This window comes from Anopheles bellator, chromosome 1 (genome assembly GCF_943735745.2).
Source record: "Anopheles bellator chromosome 1, idAnoBellAS_SP24_06.2, whole genome shotgun sequence".
NCBI classification, from domain to species: Eukaryota; Metazoa; Arthropoda; class Insecta; order Diptera; family Culicidae; genus Anopheles; species Anopheles bellator.
Window position 1 is genome coordinate 32,273,854 of NC_071285.1, and position 16,400 is coordinate 32,290,253.

Sequence of the window (16,400 nt, forward strand, 5' to 3'; positions counted from 1 at the left end):
ATACGGCTTTGGGTAAAAACATGTCCAAACCCATACTTTTTCTACAAACAATAAAAGTACGTACAAAATTATGTATCACTCATCTAATGGCTCTGCACACACCCAAAAGCTATTGAATTAAAATGATAATACAGTCCTCCAAATCATACAGTTAGCACTTGAAAAAAATATAAAAAATTGAAATGTGTTGTTCATTTAAACTTGGAAATCGATTTTCAAGACGATTTTCAAGCCGATGAAACTAAAAAAACTCATTTCTTTTACAAAAGAACTTAAATTTGCCTCAAAATTTAATGGACTTGATTTTTGTGTACTTTTTTCTGTTGAAGTTTGAGGTTCGAATTTTAGAATTAAGCAATTTAGATTTTTGCAAAGTTTTATGTGATGCTAGGAAACTTGCTAGAGAAGCTTCGGTTTGTTCTGCCTTGACTGATGTTTGTTGTGCATTTATTCTTCCTTGTTTTATATCTCTGACCTCTTTTTGGCTTTGCTTAGCTGTAGATTCTTGTTTTAAATAGTATTTCATATACGTTTTGTGCTAGTTTTCATTTCAACTTCTCAATCAAACTTTATTTCATAGCTTAATAGTTCGATCACTAATCTTGAATTATAAATACCATCCCTAGTTTCAAATTGTTAAGTTTAGGCAAAAATTTGATTACTGAAACTTCCATCGTGACTTATGGGTCACATTTTGTAGGGATACGAGCTACTAAACGTAAAGTTTAGCTATGGTGGGCGATTGAAAAGTTATTTAGTTGTGCTTATTCTTTAGTGACAAGTAGCAGATAATATGCAATATATTATTCATCATGTAGAAATATACCTTTCAACATGGAGAGCTCTTTGTTTGGGAGCGCGTTTTAAAATCACTGCAGTAAACGCTTCAAGAGAAATAATTTATAAAGGTTTATCTGAATATGTTAAATTATAATAATACTGAAATAGGTAGAACGATGCATGGATGGCAAATAGTACAAATTTGGACTAGGCATCAAATACTTTATAGCTTTTAAATTAGATATTTCAGGCACACAATGAAAATACACTTCATCAAGATGCATCAGTTTTTTTAATTTAAGCTTTTGTACAGTTTTTGAACGACTAGAATGAATTGGCTGGATTATGTCCACCGAAAAATAATCAATAACAGAAATGAGAAAATGAGAGTCTGTTCTCTTCCTTTAAATGTTAAATCATGCCGCAGAAATTTGCTAAAGAATAAATTATTGCTATCTAGTAGAATCAACATCGGCTTCTAGCATATACTTGATGAAAAATATGTATGGTGGGTTCCTGTTACATAGTAAAATTCTTAATTGTGAACCTCAACTTTATTGACTAAGTTGACCCTGTTACAATGCAAACGTGTCGTCTCGGCAGGTTTTTCAAAATTCTTACTTTTCGTATATTTGTAGCATGCCGTAGTCCGGTATAACCACCAATCTAATATAATTTAGCTGGTTTGTTTCAGTTTTCGGCTTTGATGATCCTTTTAACAACTTCCATTTATTTGGAATGCTAAATAATTTAAAACCTTGTTCACATTTCAAAAGTTGTTTCGAAATTAGTTTTATGTTTTTCATTTTGACAATGAGTTTTATAAAGCATTTGCCTCTGATTAGCACTTCCCTAATGCAAGCCTATCTTTGGACGAGACAATAAACTATAAAATTTATGTCTTTCTCTTAGAAGTATATGTTAAGTTATAGTTTATAGGCTATTAAAATAAGTATAATCGAGCTTCGTCTACGAATAGTGATGCAATTTGAAAAATCTGTAGGAAGATATATTCATTTCCGATCGTTCCTCACCTGTGCACTATTATATTATAGATAGATAGAACACAATTGAAAAGTTTTCACTAATAAATTTCTCTCAGATTCGAGGAAAAGAAACAACAAATATCAAGCGTAAAATATGTCATGTTACGCCAATGCTAAATAACAGACATAACATACTTCTTCTGAAATAATTATCTATCAGAACAGCAATTCCAATCGTGATCTTTTTCATTTTACGTTTGGCCAGATAATATCCATAAGGTTTGAAATGTGCTTTACGAAAACCAAAAACAAAATTCTTTTCATTTATGTGTTACAGAACAGTTTAAAATATTTAGTACTAAATAAAGAAAATTTAGTAACGATAGGCTTCTCAGCTTTTTCGAAAATATTCAATGTAGTTTTGCGTAATCTTTTGGATGATTATGAATCGACAGCAAAAGTTTAACTAATACTGACTGAAATAGCTAGTAGCTAGTTATGGCTTTCTTCTGCTTTTTACAAAAAGTGTCGTTGATGTGTAACAATGCTTGATTTTTCCATGAAGGATGGCTGCGTTTTCATTTGCTAAACGTATAATGGAGTAAATACTTTTTTGTTTATTCTTGGTGATCGCAAATTATAGATAGCTTCTTCGTTTTTTTTATTTAAGTTGCTAGTCAATTGCTGGCATAAATAAATTTTTTTCAATTAATTTGTTGACGCTGATTGATACAATTATACAGCCAACGAAAGAAATATAACAAATATCCGAGCGAATTATAATTTTTTTGATGCAGATGGTAAGCAATTTATTTCGTCTGTGTGTTTGTTCGAATTGCTTCACTTTTGCTTATACCTCAGTGTTCTCCAGTTTTAAGCGAGCGGTGAATGTTTTGTTATTTTTATTGATAACTGCACTGATAATTGATGATATATGATTACATTTGTCTAAGGATTAACTTCATATTTTAAAGCTTCAGCTATTTCAATATAATTGTTATCCGAGAACGTTCACGTGGTAGAGAAAAATGAGAGATCGAAAAGTAAATATGTAATTACATTATTGTATCAAGAAACAAATCAAACAAATGAAAGAATGACAAGTATATCTCATTGGATAAAATAAAAGTACCTACAACATTTTTAATAAACAGAAAACAGCTTACCCGAAGCACTCTTTAAAGCGCTTTTAATCTCTGATTGTTAATAGGGTCTATTCGCATCCTTTGGTCTTTTAAGCTGAACTTTCAGTCTTTTCATACCAATCTGAAAACCGTTCATAGCTTGAATCGCTGCTTGAGCGCTGGCTGGATTGTCAAACGATACAAAACCTATAGGAAATGAAAACCAAACAAACATTTAGGTTACAATTACACAAGGGTGATTGAATGGTAATTAAAGGGAATGTTTAAGTTCGCTTTTTTGTCTGTCACATCGTTATTTAGCATGCAATATGTGAACCTTACCGAAACATTTACTCTGGTTCGTAGCTCGGTCGATGAAGACCTTAGAACTTATCACAGTTCCGAAGGGCATAAACATCTGCATCAATTCTCCATCTCCAAACTCCTGGGGCAGATGATAGATGAACAAATTGCACCCCTCCGGTCCCGATATAGAACAACCTGGGAACATTAATATATCTTTACAGAAAATTAAAACAATCCATCACCAATGGTAAAGCTCAAAATTAATATAAGCAACATAAAACTGTTCAACTATGAAATTAATTATTTTAGGACGTTGTTATTGTAATCTATCTGTAAACCGAAATACCTACGATAAAAAAAAACATGTTTTCGTATAATTACGGTCGAGCTCCGGTGAATATAAAAAAGACATTGACACAAGTGTAACGATTGTTTAACTGTTACTCAAAATTATGCATCAAGCTCAATGGTTCTGATCAATGTCTATCATATTTAAACGAATATAAGGCTTTCAGTAGAACATTCAAGCAAGCATATATAGTACAAAAGTGGGATGCAAAAGGACAAAGACAAATAGCACTAGGCATGTATGCGCAGAGACAAAATGTGAGAAATTTTTTCACAAGTACTACATTATTGTCTATTTCTTTATCCAGGAACCGCTGACCGATCCTGGTCTGCAACACACGTACTAATTTATGCTCAGTGACAGAGATAAACATTATTTGTTACACAATAGGCTTAAACAGTATAGTCATTTTTAACTATTTTGATATGATCAATTGAGAACAGAATTCTTCAAATCGGGGTGAATTTAAGCCCAGTAATGTTATTAGGAGCAATTTGCAACCATTTGCAACAAATTCTGTACCTGGATGATATGACTAAAATAAAAGACAATAACGAACAAACGTGCATAGAAAACCATAACATAAAACCAACAGGAGAACAAATCCATAGCTAATTATTGGTTATTAGTTACATTTCTTAGAGTTTTCCAAATGAATCGAAAGAATGTGGAATGTTTAGTTTTAACCTTTTTTCAGATTTACAAGCTATTACGAGACGTTACAAAAGTAACCTATACGATATGTTAACTCTCTGGTTGGCTCTGGCCAAAAGATCGATTTTCAGTTAATCAACTATTTTTCAATTCTTTTTGGTATTACTTGTACAATATGAACGATCGAAATTTAAATATACAACATAATGTTTATTTTATAATTCATCCGGTGTTTCAAAGTAAACCGAATAAGGAACCATAGACAGATATCAACGATGGTTGAAAAATCAAAATGATTCCTCTATCGTAATGAATTCTTGGAAAACCAGAAGATATGTGGTGTCAATACTTCAATAAGCGCTATATTCAATTTGCTACAGTTTTTGTATTCCATATTTGGAATGTGGATGGCGGCTGATACTGGTTCTCCCACTTGGGATAGGAAGGCAATGCTTACCTTCGCGTTGTGTTGGTGCAACGGCGGCAATGTGTTGCGGTATAGCTTGTGGAAATTGTCCATAAACGGCTGGATAGGCTGTTAAATTTACAAATTTACAATGAAAAACAAATATACATCAACAACACACAATAGAAATATCGATAGAAAGTCAAGATCATGAGTTGTCTTAAATGTGGGTTCAATTTGAGACTATTTGAAAAGGGGTGCTGACGAACGTATTTAAATGGCCCTTTTTATTTCAAGTATTCCATGAATTATACTTCAAGAAGCGATGTGGAAATAAAACTAAACAAATAATGATAAAATGGAACCTGTGGAACTGAAAGTACAATGAAAGTTCGGGAAATCATTTTGTTTATTGCATTGCAGATAGATTCCTTCCAATACCGAAAGTTTAATAGTAATTTAACTTTTAATTTTGTAGACCAGTTTGCATGTGCAGCTAACGATAGCATCTATCAAGTGTGATATTCGAAGTTGGCCGCTTTCTTCGTTTGAGAAAGCTCGCACTTCGGTCGTTTTCGAAGCATATTATAAACTACATCTTAGCATTAGGTCGTTTAATTAAATGGTGCGGTTTTACAATAGATGACATTACTTACTAAATGTCGCCTACTGTACTAGGTGGCACTATCCGCAATTAACGCAGCATAGGTTTTTTGGTTAGAGTGTAAGCGACACCTTTGTCAGGCATCTGAAAATGTCGAGTTGGGTTCCTGATAACATGTTTTTGGGAGGAGTACTGCTTCTTTATTACTTCAATATGCTGCTACCGAAACTTATTGTATTATAATGGATATTTTTGGAGTACATCTTATGATGTGCATCTTACTGCTTGCATGGCAGAAAACCGAATCGTCATTGGTCAAGAAAAAAGGATTCATTACGACGTAAAAAGACGTTAAACATCGCTACCAAAGCGAAATATTCACTGTGCAATGTTATGCTGTGTGGGCTGTGAAATACGGTGGGCTATGAAAGGTGTGGTATAGTGTGAGCTTTTAAAACCTAATGAAATTATTGATGGATAGCTCCATCGACACCAATTAATCTTTTTGAACCTAGCGTTGACCACAAAACGACCAGAATGGCATACAAGACATAATAAACTGATTTTTTTCAACATAACAACACTAGACCACTGTTACTGCCTCCACCGTACTCGTCAGATATTGCTCCTTCGGACTACTACTTATTCTGTTACATGAGTAACGATTCAGCAGCACAGCAGCATTTCTTATGAAAGTATTAAAAAATAGGCCTCTGATTGGATCGATACTAAAGACGAGGAGTTTTATCGGCATGGAATCCAGGAATAACTTAAAGCCCCCCGTTGTTGGCCCCGCATCAACCCCTGTCAAGTCGATGTCGGGAAATGAACTCATGGCCAGTTGCGTGACAACAGGAACGGGAATTCGAACCCACAGTCTGCTGCGTGACAACCACAACCGCTACCGAGTGCTCTATCAACGGGGGTTATTTGAATTCAAGACTCAATATCAGCAAATCGAAATAACGCTAGTGTTTTGAATATTAGCACACATACCAATTAGTTCAATACCTGATTGGTGAAAGATTAGATTATTGTTCATCCTGAGACCATATATATACAAGCATATATCGACATCGACTGTGGCCACCTGCCACTTTTACAACTTTACTTCCACTTCCAACTAGGACACTAGTAACTTCGCTCAAGATTATGTCTCCAGAATTAGAAATCTCTTTGGTCCTATGCTAAAACGAAAGATAGTCCCTGCCCAGTGATGTAGTTAAACTCATAAACGTCGGTTATCCAGGATGAGTGGTTCAAACAGGGCAGCGACTGATTGAGAAATACGAAGCCACGTTTGCTATGAAGATGATGAAGATAACCATATCACGAGCCTAGACTACGCGTCCCTAGGCCAAACCTCCTGAAAACATTTAGAGAGCGAAGCAGCGATTGAGGTGGATTGACCAGGTGGAAAGTTGTAGCCGAATAATAAGAAGAAGTTCTTCTCCTTCTTTTTCTTATCCTACAACAGACACAGTGTTGGTATTTTGTTGCTTTCTGTAACAATGTGTTTTTTACGGGTGGAGATTCGGGGTTTGGACTGCTGTCCCGCCATCACAACGGTCTTTAACCGAATATATTTGGTTGTTAAGGGCCTCTCGGGAATCGAACCCATGGCCAGCTGCATGGCCATGACGAGCGTTACCGACTACTCTATCAACTAATCATGCTACTCAGATTCAACAAATCATGTTACAACTTTTCAGATTACGGTATAGTGAGTGAGTGAATCTAACGACAAATCGGAAGTCAAAAGAAATTTCCATACGATGCCATATCGTAGTATCCTGTTATTACTTAAAATAGATTTGTATGCTAAATAGATTCTGCAAATTAAAAAATGTGGATTTCCATTGCACAGGGTTATTAATTTCGTAGTGTCGAATCCACAGGGCGAATCGTAATATATCTATCAACTAAAGTCAAATGCCAAACATTTAGTCGAATGTCTGCCATTTTAGAAAATGAATCGTTTTGTAACAGAACCATGTTTTCAAATTATTCAAACTTACTACAAAAGTAGGGATGCGAAAACGCTAATTTATCGAGCTAAATTTTCTTCATCGACGAGACATATTTTTCGCTTGGCGGCTACCTAAACCCTCAATGGATTGAAGAGACGCCGTTAGATCCAAAAAAGGTAACTGTATGGTGCGCATTATGATCTGGCGGTGTCTTAGGACCCCATGTTTTCGAAAACGACGAAGGGAGGACCACCACCGACTGATCCAAACATTTTAAAGTGTTTTTTTTATATGTGTTTTTTTATAGACAATAAATATCCCTGTAGTAACTTGTAACTAAGTCCTGGAGTCAGTTTAGCACTGTGATGAAATATCCGTAACATGATTGAAACTTTTATGCTGTTTTCAATGAAATGTTAGATAGACTATGATGAAAAAATGAGAACACGTGATTTTGTAGTTGGACAGGATATGTTCTTTGTTTCTAACAAATCAACAACATGATTCTGTTGGCTAAAGTTATAGAAGGTGAACATTTCAATATAATTTAAACTGTAACTCCTTACGCGTCGAGGCAAGGCGTCACTAGGTTGTGCGCAGCCAAGGGTATACGAGAATACCGTGCATGGAACGTACTGTCGACTTCAAGCACTGGTTTCGTAGGAAGGCAGAGTAGAGCAGGGCGAAACGGCTGCATACAATAGTCACTGCCCTTCTTCTACGGTAACAACCGCTGAGAGGTCTTATCCTGCACCAGAGACAATGTTAGTCTCTGATGCTTTCTATAAACGGTTTGTTTTTTACTGGCGGGGTTGTTGGTCCTGCGCCAAGTTCCCTCACGCCGGTATCGGGGATCGAAACCATCATCGGTTGTGTGACAACCGGTCCCGGGATTCGAACCCAGGCGAGCTGCGTGACATCGAAGAGCGTTACCTACTGCTCTATCAGCGGATGGTTCTTTGGACAGTTAATTGCAAATAATCGCTTCGTGAATTAAGCTGTTGGTCAAAAAGAGCAACAGTGTCTTTTCAGATCCTGTTTCTTAAGGACGGCAATGGAAGACGGTAACCAAAAGGATCTTCTTATTCTCAATGAGTGACGGTATCTTTTCCTTCAATTCGTATGTCGGTAGTAGAGCTGGAAACAACAGTTCCTGAAAGAATGTGATGGAGAATTTAGCTGAGTTGTTTAGTGGGTAGCCTTTCTTAAGGGAAAGTCCCACATAATTTCGTACAATAAATATTTTTTGCACTTGTAAAACAACTGGTCATACCTTCAGTGACATTTGTTGATGTCTTGCTTGCTACCCAGTTTTACCTGCTTTACTTGACCCAGATTCAAAGAGAGCTCCAAAAGTAGACGACCTTAATGTTTCTCGTTTAAAGAGCTCAGTCCTTGCAATATATTAAGGCGTAAGGCGCGAACTTAAAGCGTAAACTCAGTTGAGGATGAAACTAATTGCGGAACTAAATAATTATGGCTGGCTCATCTTTCCAAAATGATCAATGAGTGAAATCACCACGTATCAATTTTTAAACACTCTGTAAAAGAACCTGTTTGGTTTTTTTTATCATCTGCTTTATCTGTAGCATCTCGTGTCAGTTTTCCGTTGTTTTTCAACTTCCGTTTGACAATTGCTCAACATGTTTTTGATTTTGATTAGGGTGAAGTCTTAATAAATTTTGTGAATTAGTAGCTCTTTCAAAGAAATGGATCCCATTGCTACGCTACAAGAGAAATGTTCTTTTAACAGTACCGATAAAACATTAAACCTGGCCAAAGATTGGCTGAATTCTTGTGTGTTTTTCGTACGGAAAATATGTATTTACCCAAGAAATTTGAATGAACCTATAGAATTTAACATCATTTAAACTAAAAAAAGTGTGCCCAGAAGGTTGTCCAAAATTTATCTTCACGTACGTTTCGTCGTCCATAAGCACACGTCCTTCATACTTCCTTAAAAGTTTGTTGTTCATTTTGTATGTTTTGGCACACGCGTGTTCTGGTCATATTCGGCGTCATATAATATTTGTCTGTTGTGCTCCTTTCCTTATTTGCTTGTTTAAATAGGAAAGTATTGTACAAATGTTTCTGCTACGTAAATAAATTTCGAATATTTGCAGTTTATCTTTGTGCTCAGGCGCATTGTGATGAAGCAATGTTACCTTACCGTAACCCATTGTGGTCGCGGTGTGTAGTCGTTTAGGGCCTTCAAACGTAATGATATGGAATATGTCCTAATATTTGGCTGATCGATCAGTTGTTGTTGAGTTTGTGTGTCATTTTCACCCAAAAGCTATTGGAATTCGGTGTCCCCGAGCGTTTTTGAAGTCTTCTCATGCTCTTTGTTTGTTAAGTCAAACTCGCCATGTCGCCTTAAAATTTTAAACCGCGTAAAGCACTGCGATCTTCTAAAAGCATGATCACCGTAAGCTTCGACCAGCATTTGATGCGATTAATTTTTTCTTTCGGCATGAAATCATTTGCCTGTTGTCAAAACAAGGCAATGTTGCCAAAACACCACAATATGGAGGACTAAATCGACAGCTAGAGCCTTCTGTTTACACAATCTCCTGTCATACTTTTGGAGCTGGTAGTATTCGTTGTTGACAGCTTGGCAATTTGGATGATGATGCACCGCACCACGAAATTCAAAGAATACTGTTTCCCATTTGGTTTCGGTCACAGTAGTTTTTAGTCTAATTTAAATCCGCAATGTTCAACTAGATGCAAAATAATATGTACGTTAACTTGCTCTGTCAACTGTACATTTGGCGCCTACGTAATTGCATTTTACAAAGATTTCCAGATAATTCTAATAATTGTGCTTATAGGTGTAGCTCTGTTGGTTTCAATAACCAGTGGCCAAAAATCAATGCAAGAAGACTAGTTCAACGTCGACAAATTTGATGGTATATAATGATAAAATGTTATTTTGAGAATAGAGTTTCTACAGGATGTTTCATTAACGATGCATGATTTCATTTGGTTATAAGAAATAAACGGCCGAATATTTTTCAATGGTTGAACACTCGTTTGAAAGGTTCATTCAAGACATTTATGTATAAAATATAATTCTGGTTGCAGAGAATTGGAAAACATGAAATATTTATTTCCCGCCAAATCATTCGTCAAAAGCACATTTCATTGAAGATCATTTCCACTTATGTGGCTATGATAATAAGCAGTATTGTGGTTCGGAAAACCCACAGATCGTGCAAGAGAAGCCAATGCACACACAACGAGTGACTGTTTGGTGAGGATTTTGGTTAATTAGTTTTTCGGCGATGTTGAAGCTGGAGAACTTGGACGGCGTTTGGTTTCAACAGGACGGCGCTACGTGCCATACAGTGACAGCCACTACCAAAATTTATGTTATGCGAACAAATCAGCAGCTATTGACAATCTCAAGACCCAAATTCATGTTGCTATTGACGAAATAGAACCAAATCCAATCGAAAATATACTCAAAAGTAGGTCGACCGAATGATCTACTGCCAAATCAATTGCAGTGAACATTTTACCAAAATTGGTTTACATAAAAAAATGTCAAAAATTAGCATTTCAAATAAAAGTTCAAGCATCGAAAAATAATCAGCCATTTTTGTTTTATAGCAAAATAAAAACACGCATCGTTAATGAAACACCCTGTATATGCCAAATTACATAAAGTTAATTGAGTGAAATTTGCATATGATATTTTCATATTTATCGACTCGCCATAGCCTATGATGAGCTTTACCTGGAATGAGTTGGTTTCGTTACATATTGGTAAGATTTTGGAATTTCGCTCAATCGTTTTTTTCGGTTTAGTCTATGGAGCATGGTACTTTTAAATACAGCTTAAAACTTTGAGTTTTATATTTCAGTACATACAAATAAGTCAAAACCGTTCAGTTTGGATGGTTCATATCATATTTTATAGATAACACTCGAAAATTCAATTAAATTTGTAATTAGCACACAGTGCTTAAGAGTTACTGTTTTCAATAGGCTAGTTGTGGCCTTCTCTATCTATTCTTTCTTCTCCGTATATCGCAGAGTAGAAGTCTTTTCTGTAGACTGACATATGGAGATTTTCGACATTCACGAATAATTAAGGTTTACCACGTTCACGGAACGAATTTGTAAACACATCATTGTGTGTACCATTCAAAGTTATGGATTACGGTTACTTCAACGCTTTACACTATAAAAGGAAAAGCGATAAAGGAAACGTCGAAAATATGGTTGAACAGCGAACGGCGACGATGAAGTTGATATTTTAAAACGTATGGCATAAAACCAATTCGGAAAAATATCGGATATTTTGGAAAATTTCAATGCAGCCAACATAAACCAAATAATCAAAAAACACAACTACACATAAACAATGAAATTACGACGAACAAATCACGGCGCAAATAGCGTAAAAGTTACAGAAAACAATACAAGATCGTGTAGTATTTCTATACGGACGCACCGAATTATTAGGTTAATATAAAAATAGACGATGGCGGTAACATACACGAACAACAACAGAAAACGAAACAGGTCATTTGAAAAACGAAAACGTATCCATGAAAATGCGGAGTAGATCCAACAGGTACACTCAAATGCAGCACATCACACGAGATTACAGTAAAACAAAACACTGGTAGAAAAATTATGTCCAGGCAGGGGTGTATACTAAACATTACACGGGTATGTGTGGCTTAAATCAGAAAATTCACAGCTAGGTAGGACTTACCAACTCCAGGATACGGTTGAATTCCAGGATACGCGGCATGGGGTAAAGCGGCATCTCCATTCGGAAGTCCTTGAGCGGGTATCGATAAGTGTAACGCATCTACGTAAATCGCTGCATAAATTATTGCGGTTCGAAAGCAAGTTTAAAGGCGATTTGGCCGAGGACCGGAATATCCATCGGAGGACGAAAAATAGAGCCCCCATTCTGATGGAAATGGAGCCTCTAATGACCGAGAATAGCTAAAAGTTGCAGATACTTACGTCCTGGATAGGTTTGGGGAATGCCGTTGGAATAAACTGCGTCCGAACCAGTCGGCTGTCCGTTGGGCGTTTGCGCCGCCATGTTAAATGTGGGCATTGTAGGCGACGGCAATGAGGGAATGGCACCATTCACTGGTTGTCCAGAACCTGCAATACGAATAAGAGCAACAAGCGATCCAACGTGACCGCACCATGATAACGGACAATTTTTGGCTGGAGTTGTACAGGTCGCCAAATGGAAACTCACCATTCAACGCATGAGGTATTTGAGTTGCTAGGGCTGCCATCGGATTGATATATGTTCCTTGTGCGGTTGCAGCTGCCATAAGGGCTGCTTGCTGTTGCTGTGCGTATGCGCCGTACGGTCCGAACTGGTTGAATACAAAGGGACTCAGTAGATTCATGTGACCAGCCATTTGCTGCATGCGACGGAGTTGCCTCTCTTTCTCGGTGTCAGCAAACTTTACCACTAGGCTAGAAGATGCACCCTGTATAGTACCAATCGGTAGTAATAAGACGAAAGCGTGGAAGAAAAAGTGACAACCAAAAGAAAATGGCACATTAATAACATAAATCATTTAGCCAGCGAGCCGAGCAACGAACTTGTGCACAATGCTAAACCAGAAAAGCAACGCCCCTGCCATACGTAAATCATCATCCTATTAAGTGGAGCTAAACAACACTGCGGAACGAATAATTCATATCCAAGTCTATATCTCAACGTGATGGCAATTGTCTTGATACAAGGAAAAGCGAATACTGTTGTGCCATGGGTTGCGGGCTTGGAAGATTTATGCCAGATGAATGCTAAGATTAGTACATCAACAAAACAGACTCACAAACGTTTAAATGAAAAAAACCTTTTTTCTCCTTAGCAGAGTTATTTAAGATGACGAACACTTTGGAATAGTCTCCGCGAAAGCTTCGATATAATTAATTATAACTCTAATGTGAGTTTCTTCACAACGAGACGCGCAACACATTTAGGTACGTTTAGATATCCGAACATCGAAACAATCAACTTGTACAAAACATAAAAATACACATACACATACATATAAAACGACAATCACATACTTATGAAAATGGCAAAGATGCTATGCTACACGCTTTACTGGCATATTACTGTGAATCTATAGAATTGCATGTATTTCATTTGTAACATAATGGCAAGAAATGTTCATTTGTGAAGAATTTTGGAAGATGGTATGTTCAGTGGTGGTTAAGAATGTTTTCTTATTTCATATGTTTTAAACAAACTTGTGCTTCTTACATCGTTTTTCGATTTCACAATTTCTTTCCTCATCTTTGTCGACGATTTGCGAAAATAACGACTAATGAACAAGACTTGAAATTCAATTTTCTTCCAATGAGACTGGCATGGTGAAGCTCCACGTCGCAGCCATTGTATTATTCAGGCTTTTAACGCACCTGTTGAACATGCTGTGGTTTCTTGTCATATGCACAGCATGAAAGAAAGTTAACATCACAATCCTCCGGTCTGGTCGGCAATCACGCTTCTCGCCCTTCACCTCACCTTCACCTCAAGCGTGACAGTCAACTTTTGGGGTAGTTGCAAAAAAGCTAGGTCTCAGATAGAAATCCGTGTAGGCGCTATGTTAAACATTCATCCAGCGTTCAGTAGGCAGATTTTGTTGCCTACGGTTCTGTGTAAACAGAGTCACGTCACGGCACCCTTTCTCTTTCAGTGCCCGTACCCTTTCGGCAAACTATAGTTATGATGTTTTCAACTCTTCCTAGCCCACGAATCAGGTTGTAGCGGACGGTCACGGCAAAACTACGAGAAGTCATTTCCGTCCTGTTTCCTGACTTTTGACTGATGTTCATGTTCTCGCTTTCAATCCCGCAGGACTAGCGGGGCCAACTGTTGCTGTGGCATGGTTTTGAATACGGAAACCTGTTGTTATGCCTAGCTCGTATCGTCCTTTATCGTTTGAATGTAGTTTGGATTGAGCTCGGCGGTAGCAGACGAGGAGTCGATTTGAAGACGCTCCCTATAGAGGCATTATTGCAGCATAAAATCATCCTTGAAATCCTCTTCGTCATTGTCGTAAAAAAACGGCTACAGACAAAACGATATTGACTCGTAAATGATGCTTACCATAGAAAAGAAGAACAAGATACCCCAATAAATCGGTTCTCTTCCTTATATTTTCTTCAGGCAGCCAAAACTCACCTTTGAAGGGCTGTCAGCACAAAGGACGTTATTAATGATGGAGATGGTCATGTTTTGTACGAAACTGGTTGGTTACCGCACATAATGTGAGATGAATAAAATACAGCAGAAAAACTGCGTAAAAGAAGCCTAAGAGGATATTCCGTAATAATATTTGAGGCTGCCTACAGATACCCACGCGCAACTGGAGGTTATATTACAGTTCTCATCGCCCTGTAGATGTTCAGCTTAATTTAACACCACGGGTTTACGATTGATTGGATGTGGATCGCGTTTTTGCACATATACGACAAAAAGTCAAAAGTTCGAATACTTGTTCGAGTGATTTATGATCATTGGGGAATATACAGAGATACAGTTTTCAGATTGGTTAACGGTACTTGTATATGTTACGCACTCATTTTTCAAAAATATTCGAATTAAACTATGAACGTTTTCTGCTAGAAACGCCTTAATTTATATAAGAATGAACTTTGAACATCACTAGAAATGTGTCATGCCAAATTGGTGCATGGTGGACAAATTCAGCAATAATACAAATAATAACCACCTCATAAAAAGACGATACAAAATGACGATACATGTTCAAACAGTGTTTCACTCACTTCAATCACTCTGTCTTGTTGGGTAAAATGAGAGAAAGATGCATTTTATCGACGATGGTCCTAATCGAATTGAATTTCTAGTAATTTTTGTTTGCTCACAAGTTACCACGCACATTCACTTCAAACTTCATGCCGTCAATAACAATTTCGATTACTCGATACGTTGTGCAACGCGCAGATAGAACCTTTACCTTTGTCTATCCGCAGAGACCAGAGGTTTCACCTGAAACGGAGAGACCATTTTATTTCATTTGTTTTGTTTACCGAATGGTTTGGGTTACTGTGAAACCTTTGAGTGTATTTCCAATTGATCCAAGACCTTTTCAACGTGCCATCGACGTAAGCTACAATGCTGCTAGCTGGCATTGTGAGCATCCTGCGGCGTATAAAAACTCAAGGTTCTACAGACAAAAGCTTTCAATATTTTATTCATTTCCTTTCTCTTTACAAAGACAGCCGTTGGGAGAATTGGGGGAATACCACGAAGTATTTTCAACGTTTGAGAAAATCAACAGATAGAACTTGTAACGAGTAACAAAAGGGTGGCTTTTCAGATAGAGGAAGGTAGTGCACTTGTTCTTTCAGGGCCATTATACGTATAGAGTTGCTTGCAAAAGAACGCTTATTAGATTGCACCGCTTCCTCAGCTATAGCAGAGGAGCTTAGATACCCTTTAAGGATCACACAGGTGGATTCTTTGGCAAAGGGGAATTTCGCGAGTGTTTTTCATGCATTTACCAAAGTGAAAAGGTAAGTCAAATAGAAGCATGATAGAAGAACCTTGTTTAGAGTATCCTCCATGGGGTTGTTATTTTATGAACCTGCGGTGTGGAACAGAGCAAGAAACATAGGGACACATTGAACTGCTTTGCGAGTATTGTACATTTATATTAAGCTGTTCACCGTAAGTTGGCCGTAAAGTTTACAATTGTGTTCAGTTAAGGAATTCAAAGTTTAAATTGATCGTTGATTACAAAACTAAAATGTTCAAAAGTTGAATGTGGATTGAGCACCGCAAATAAAACTGTCCATTGCAATCGATAATTATGGTGGTTTCTATTTGCTTAGTTTCTGCGTGATGGCCAATTTGACGGAAATGAGATAGTATTATGTCACTAGCATAATAATAATTTGCTACCATATCAGAAGAACCATAATTTTTCTGAAAGTTTCACCCAATGATTTTTTCTCTCATGGGCTTAGATCATATTCAACTGCAATACAATTTTACAGATGGTTGAAAAATGTTTTTGTGTTGCCGTTTTGTCTCCTTCGAAAGTTATTGGACAAGTTATTATCTAAGCATCGCAGGTATGGTAAACATCTAAAATTACTGTAATGAATTATTAGTCTAAATGTGCTTCAAATGCTAAATTGCCTGCTTTAATCAACAACATGCCGCTGTGGCAATCAAACAGGCTCAAATGAGA

The 16,400-nt window shown here is 37.0% G+C and overlaps 1 protein-coding gene across 3 annotated transcripts in view; it reads right to left on the reverse strand.

The window, feature by feature from the left end:
• Window positions 1–2,969: 2,969 nt before the first annotated feature.
• LOC131206505 (CUGBP Elav-like family member 4) overlaps window positions 2,970–16,400 on the reverse strand; it is a 120,495-nt gene continuing 107,064 nt past the window's right edge. For 2 of the 3 annotated variants that reach the window (XM_058199081.1, XM_058199082.1), the window contains exons 5-10: window positions 12,416–12,656; window positions 12,169–12,315; window positions 11,909–12,007; window positions 4,657–4,734; window positions 3,233–3,409; window positions 2,970–3,097 (exon numbers count right to left, since the gene is read on the reverse strand). In XM_058199081.1, the coding sequence (XP_058055064.1) occupies window positions 2,970–3,097; window positions 3,233–3,409; window positions 4,657–4,734; window positions 11,909–12,007; window positions 12,169–12,315; window positions 12,416–12,656 (870 nt within the window). The remainder of the gene's footprint in view (window positions 3,098–3,232; window positions 3,410–4,656; window positions 4,735–11,908; window positions 12,008–12,168; window positions 12,316–12,415; window positions 12,657–16,400) is intronic. The other variant, XM_058199083.1, reaches the window with a different exon arrangement.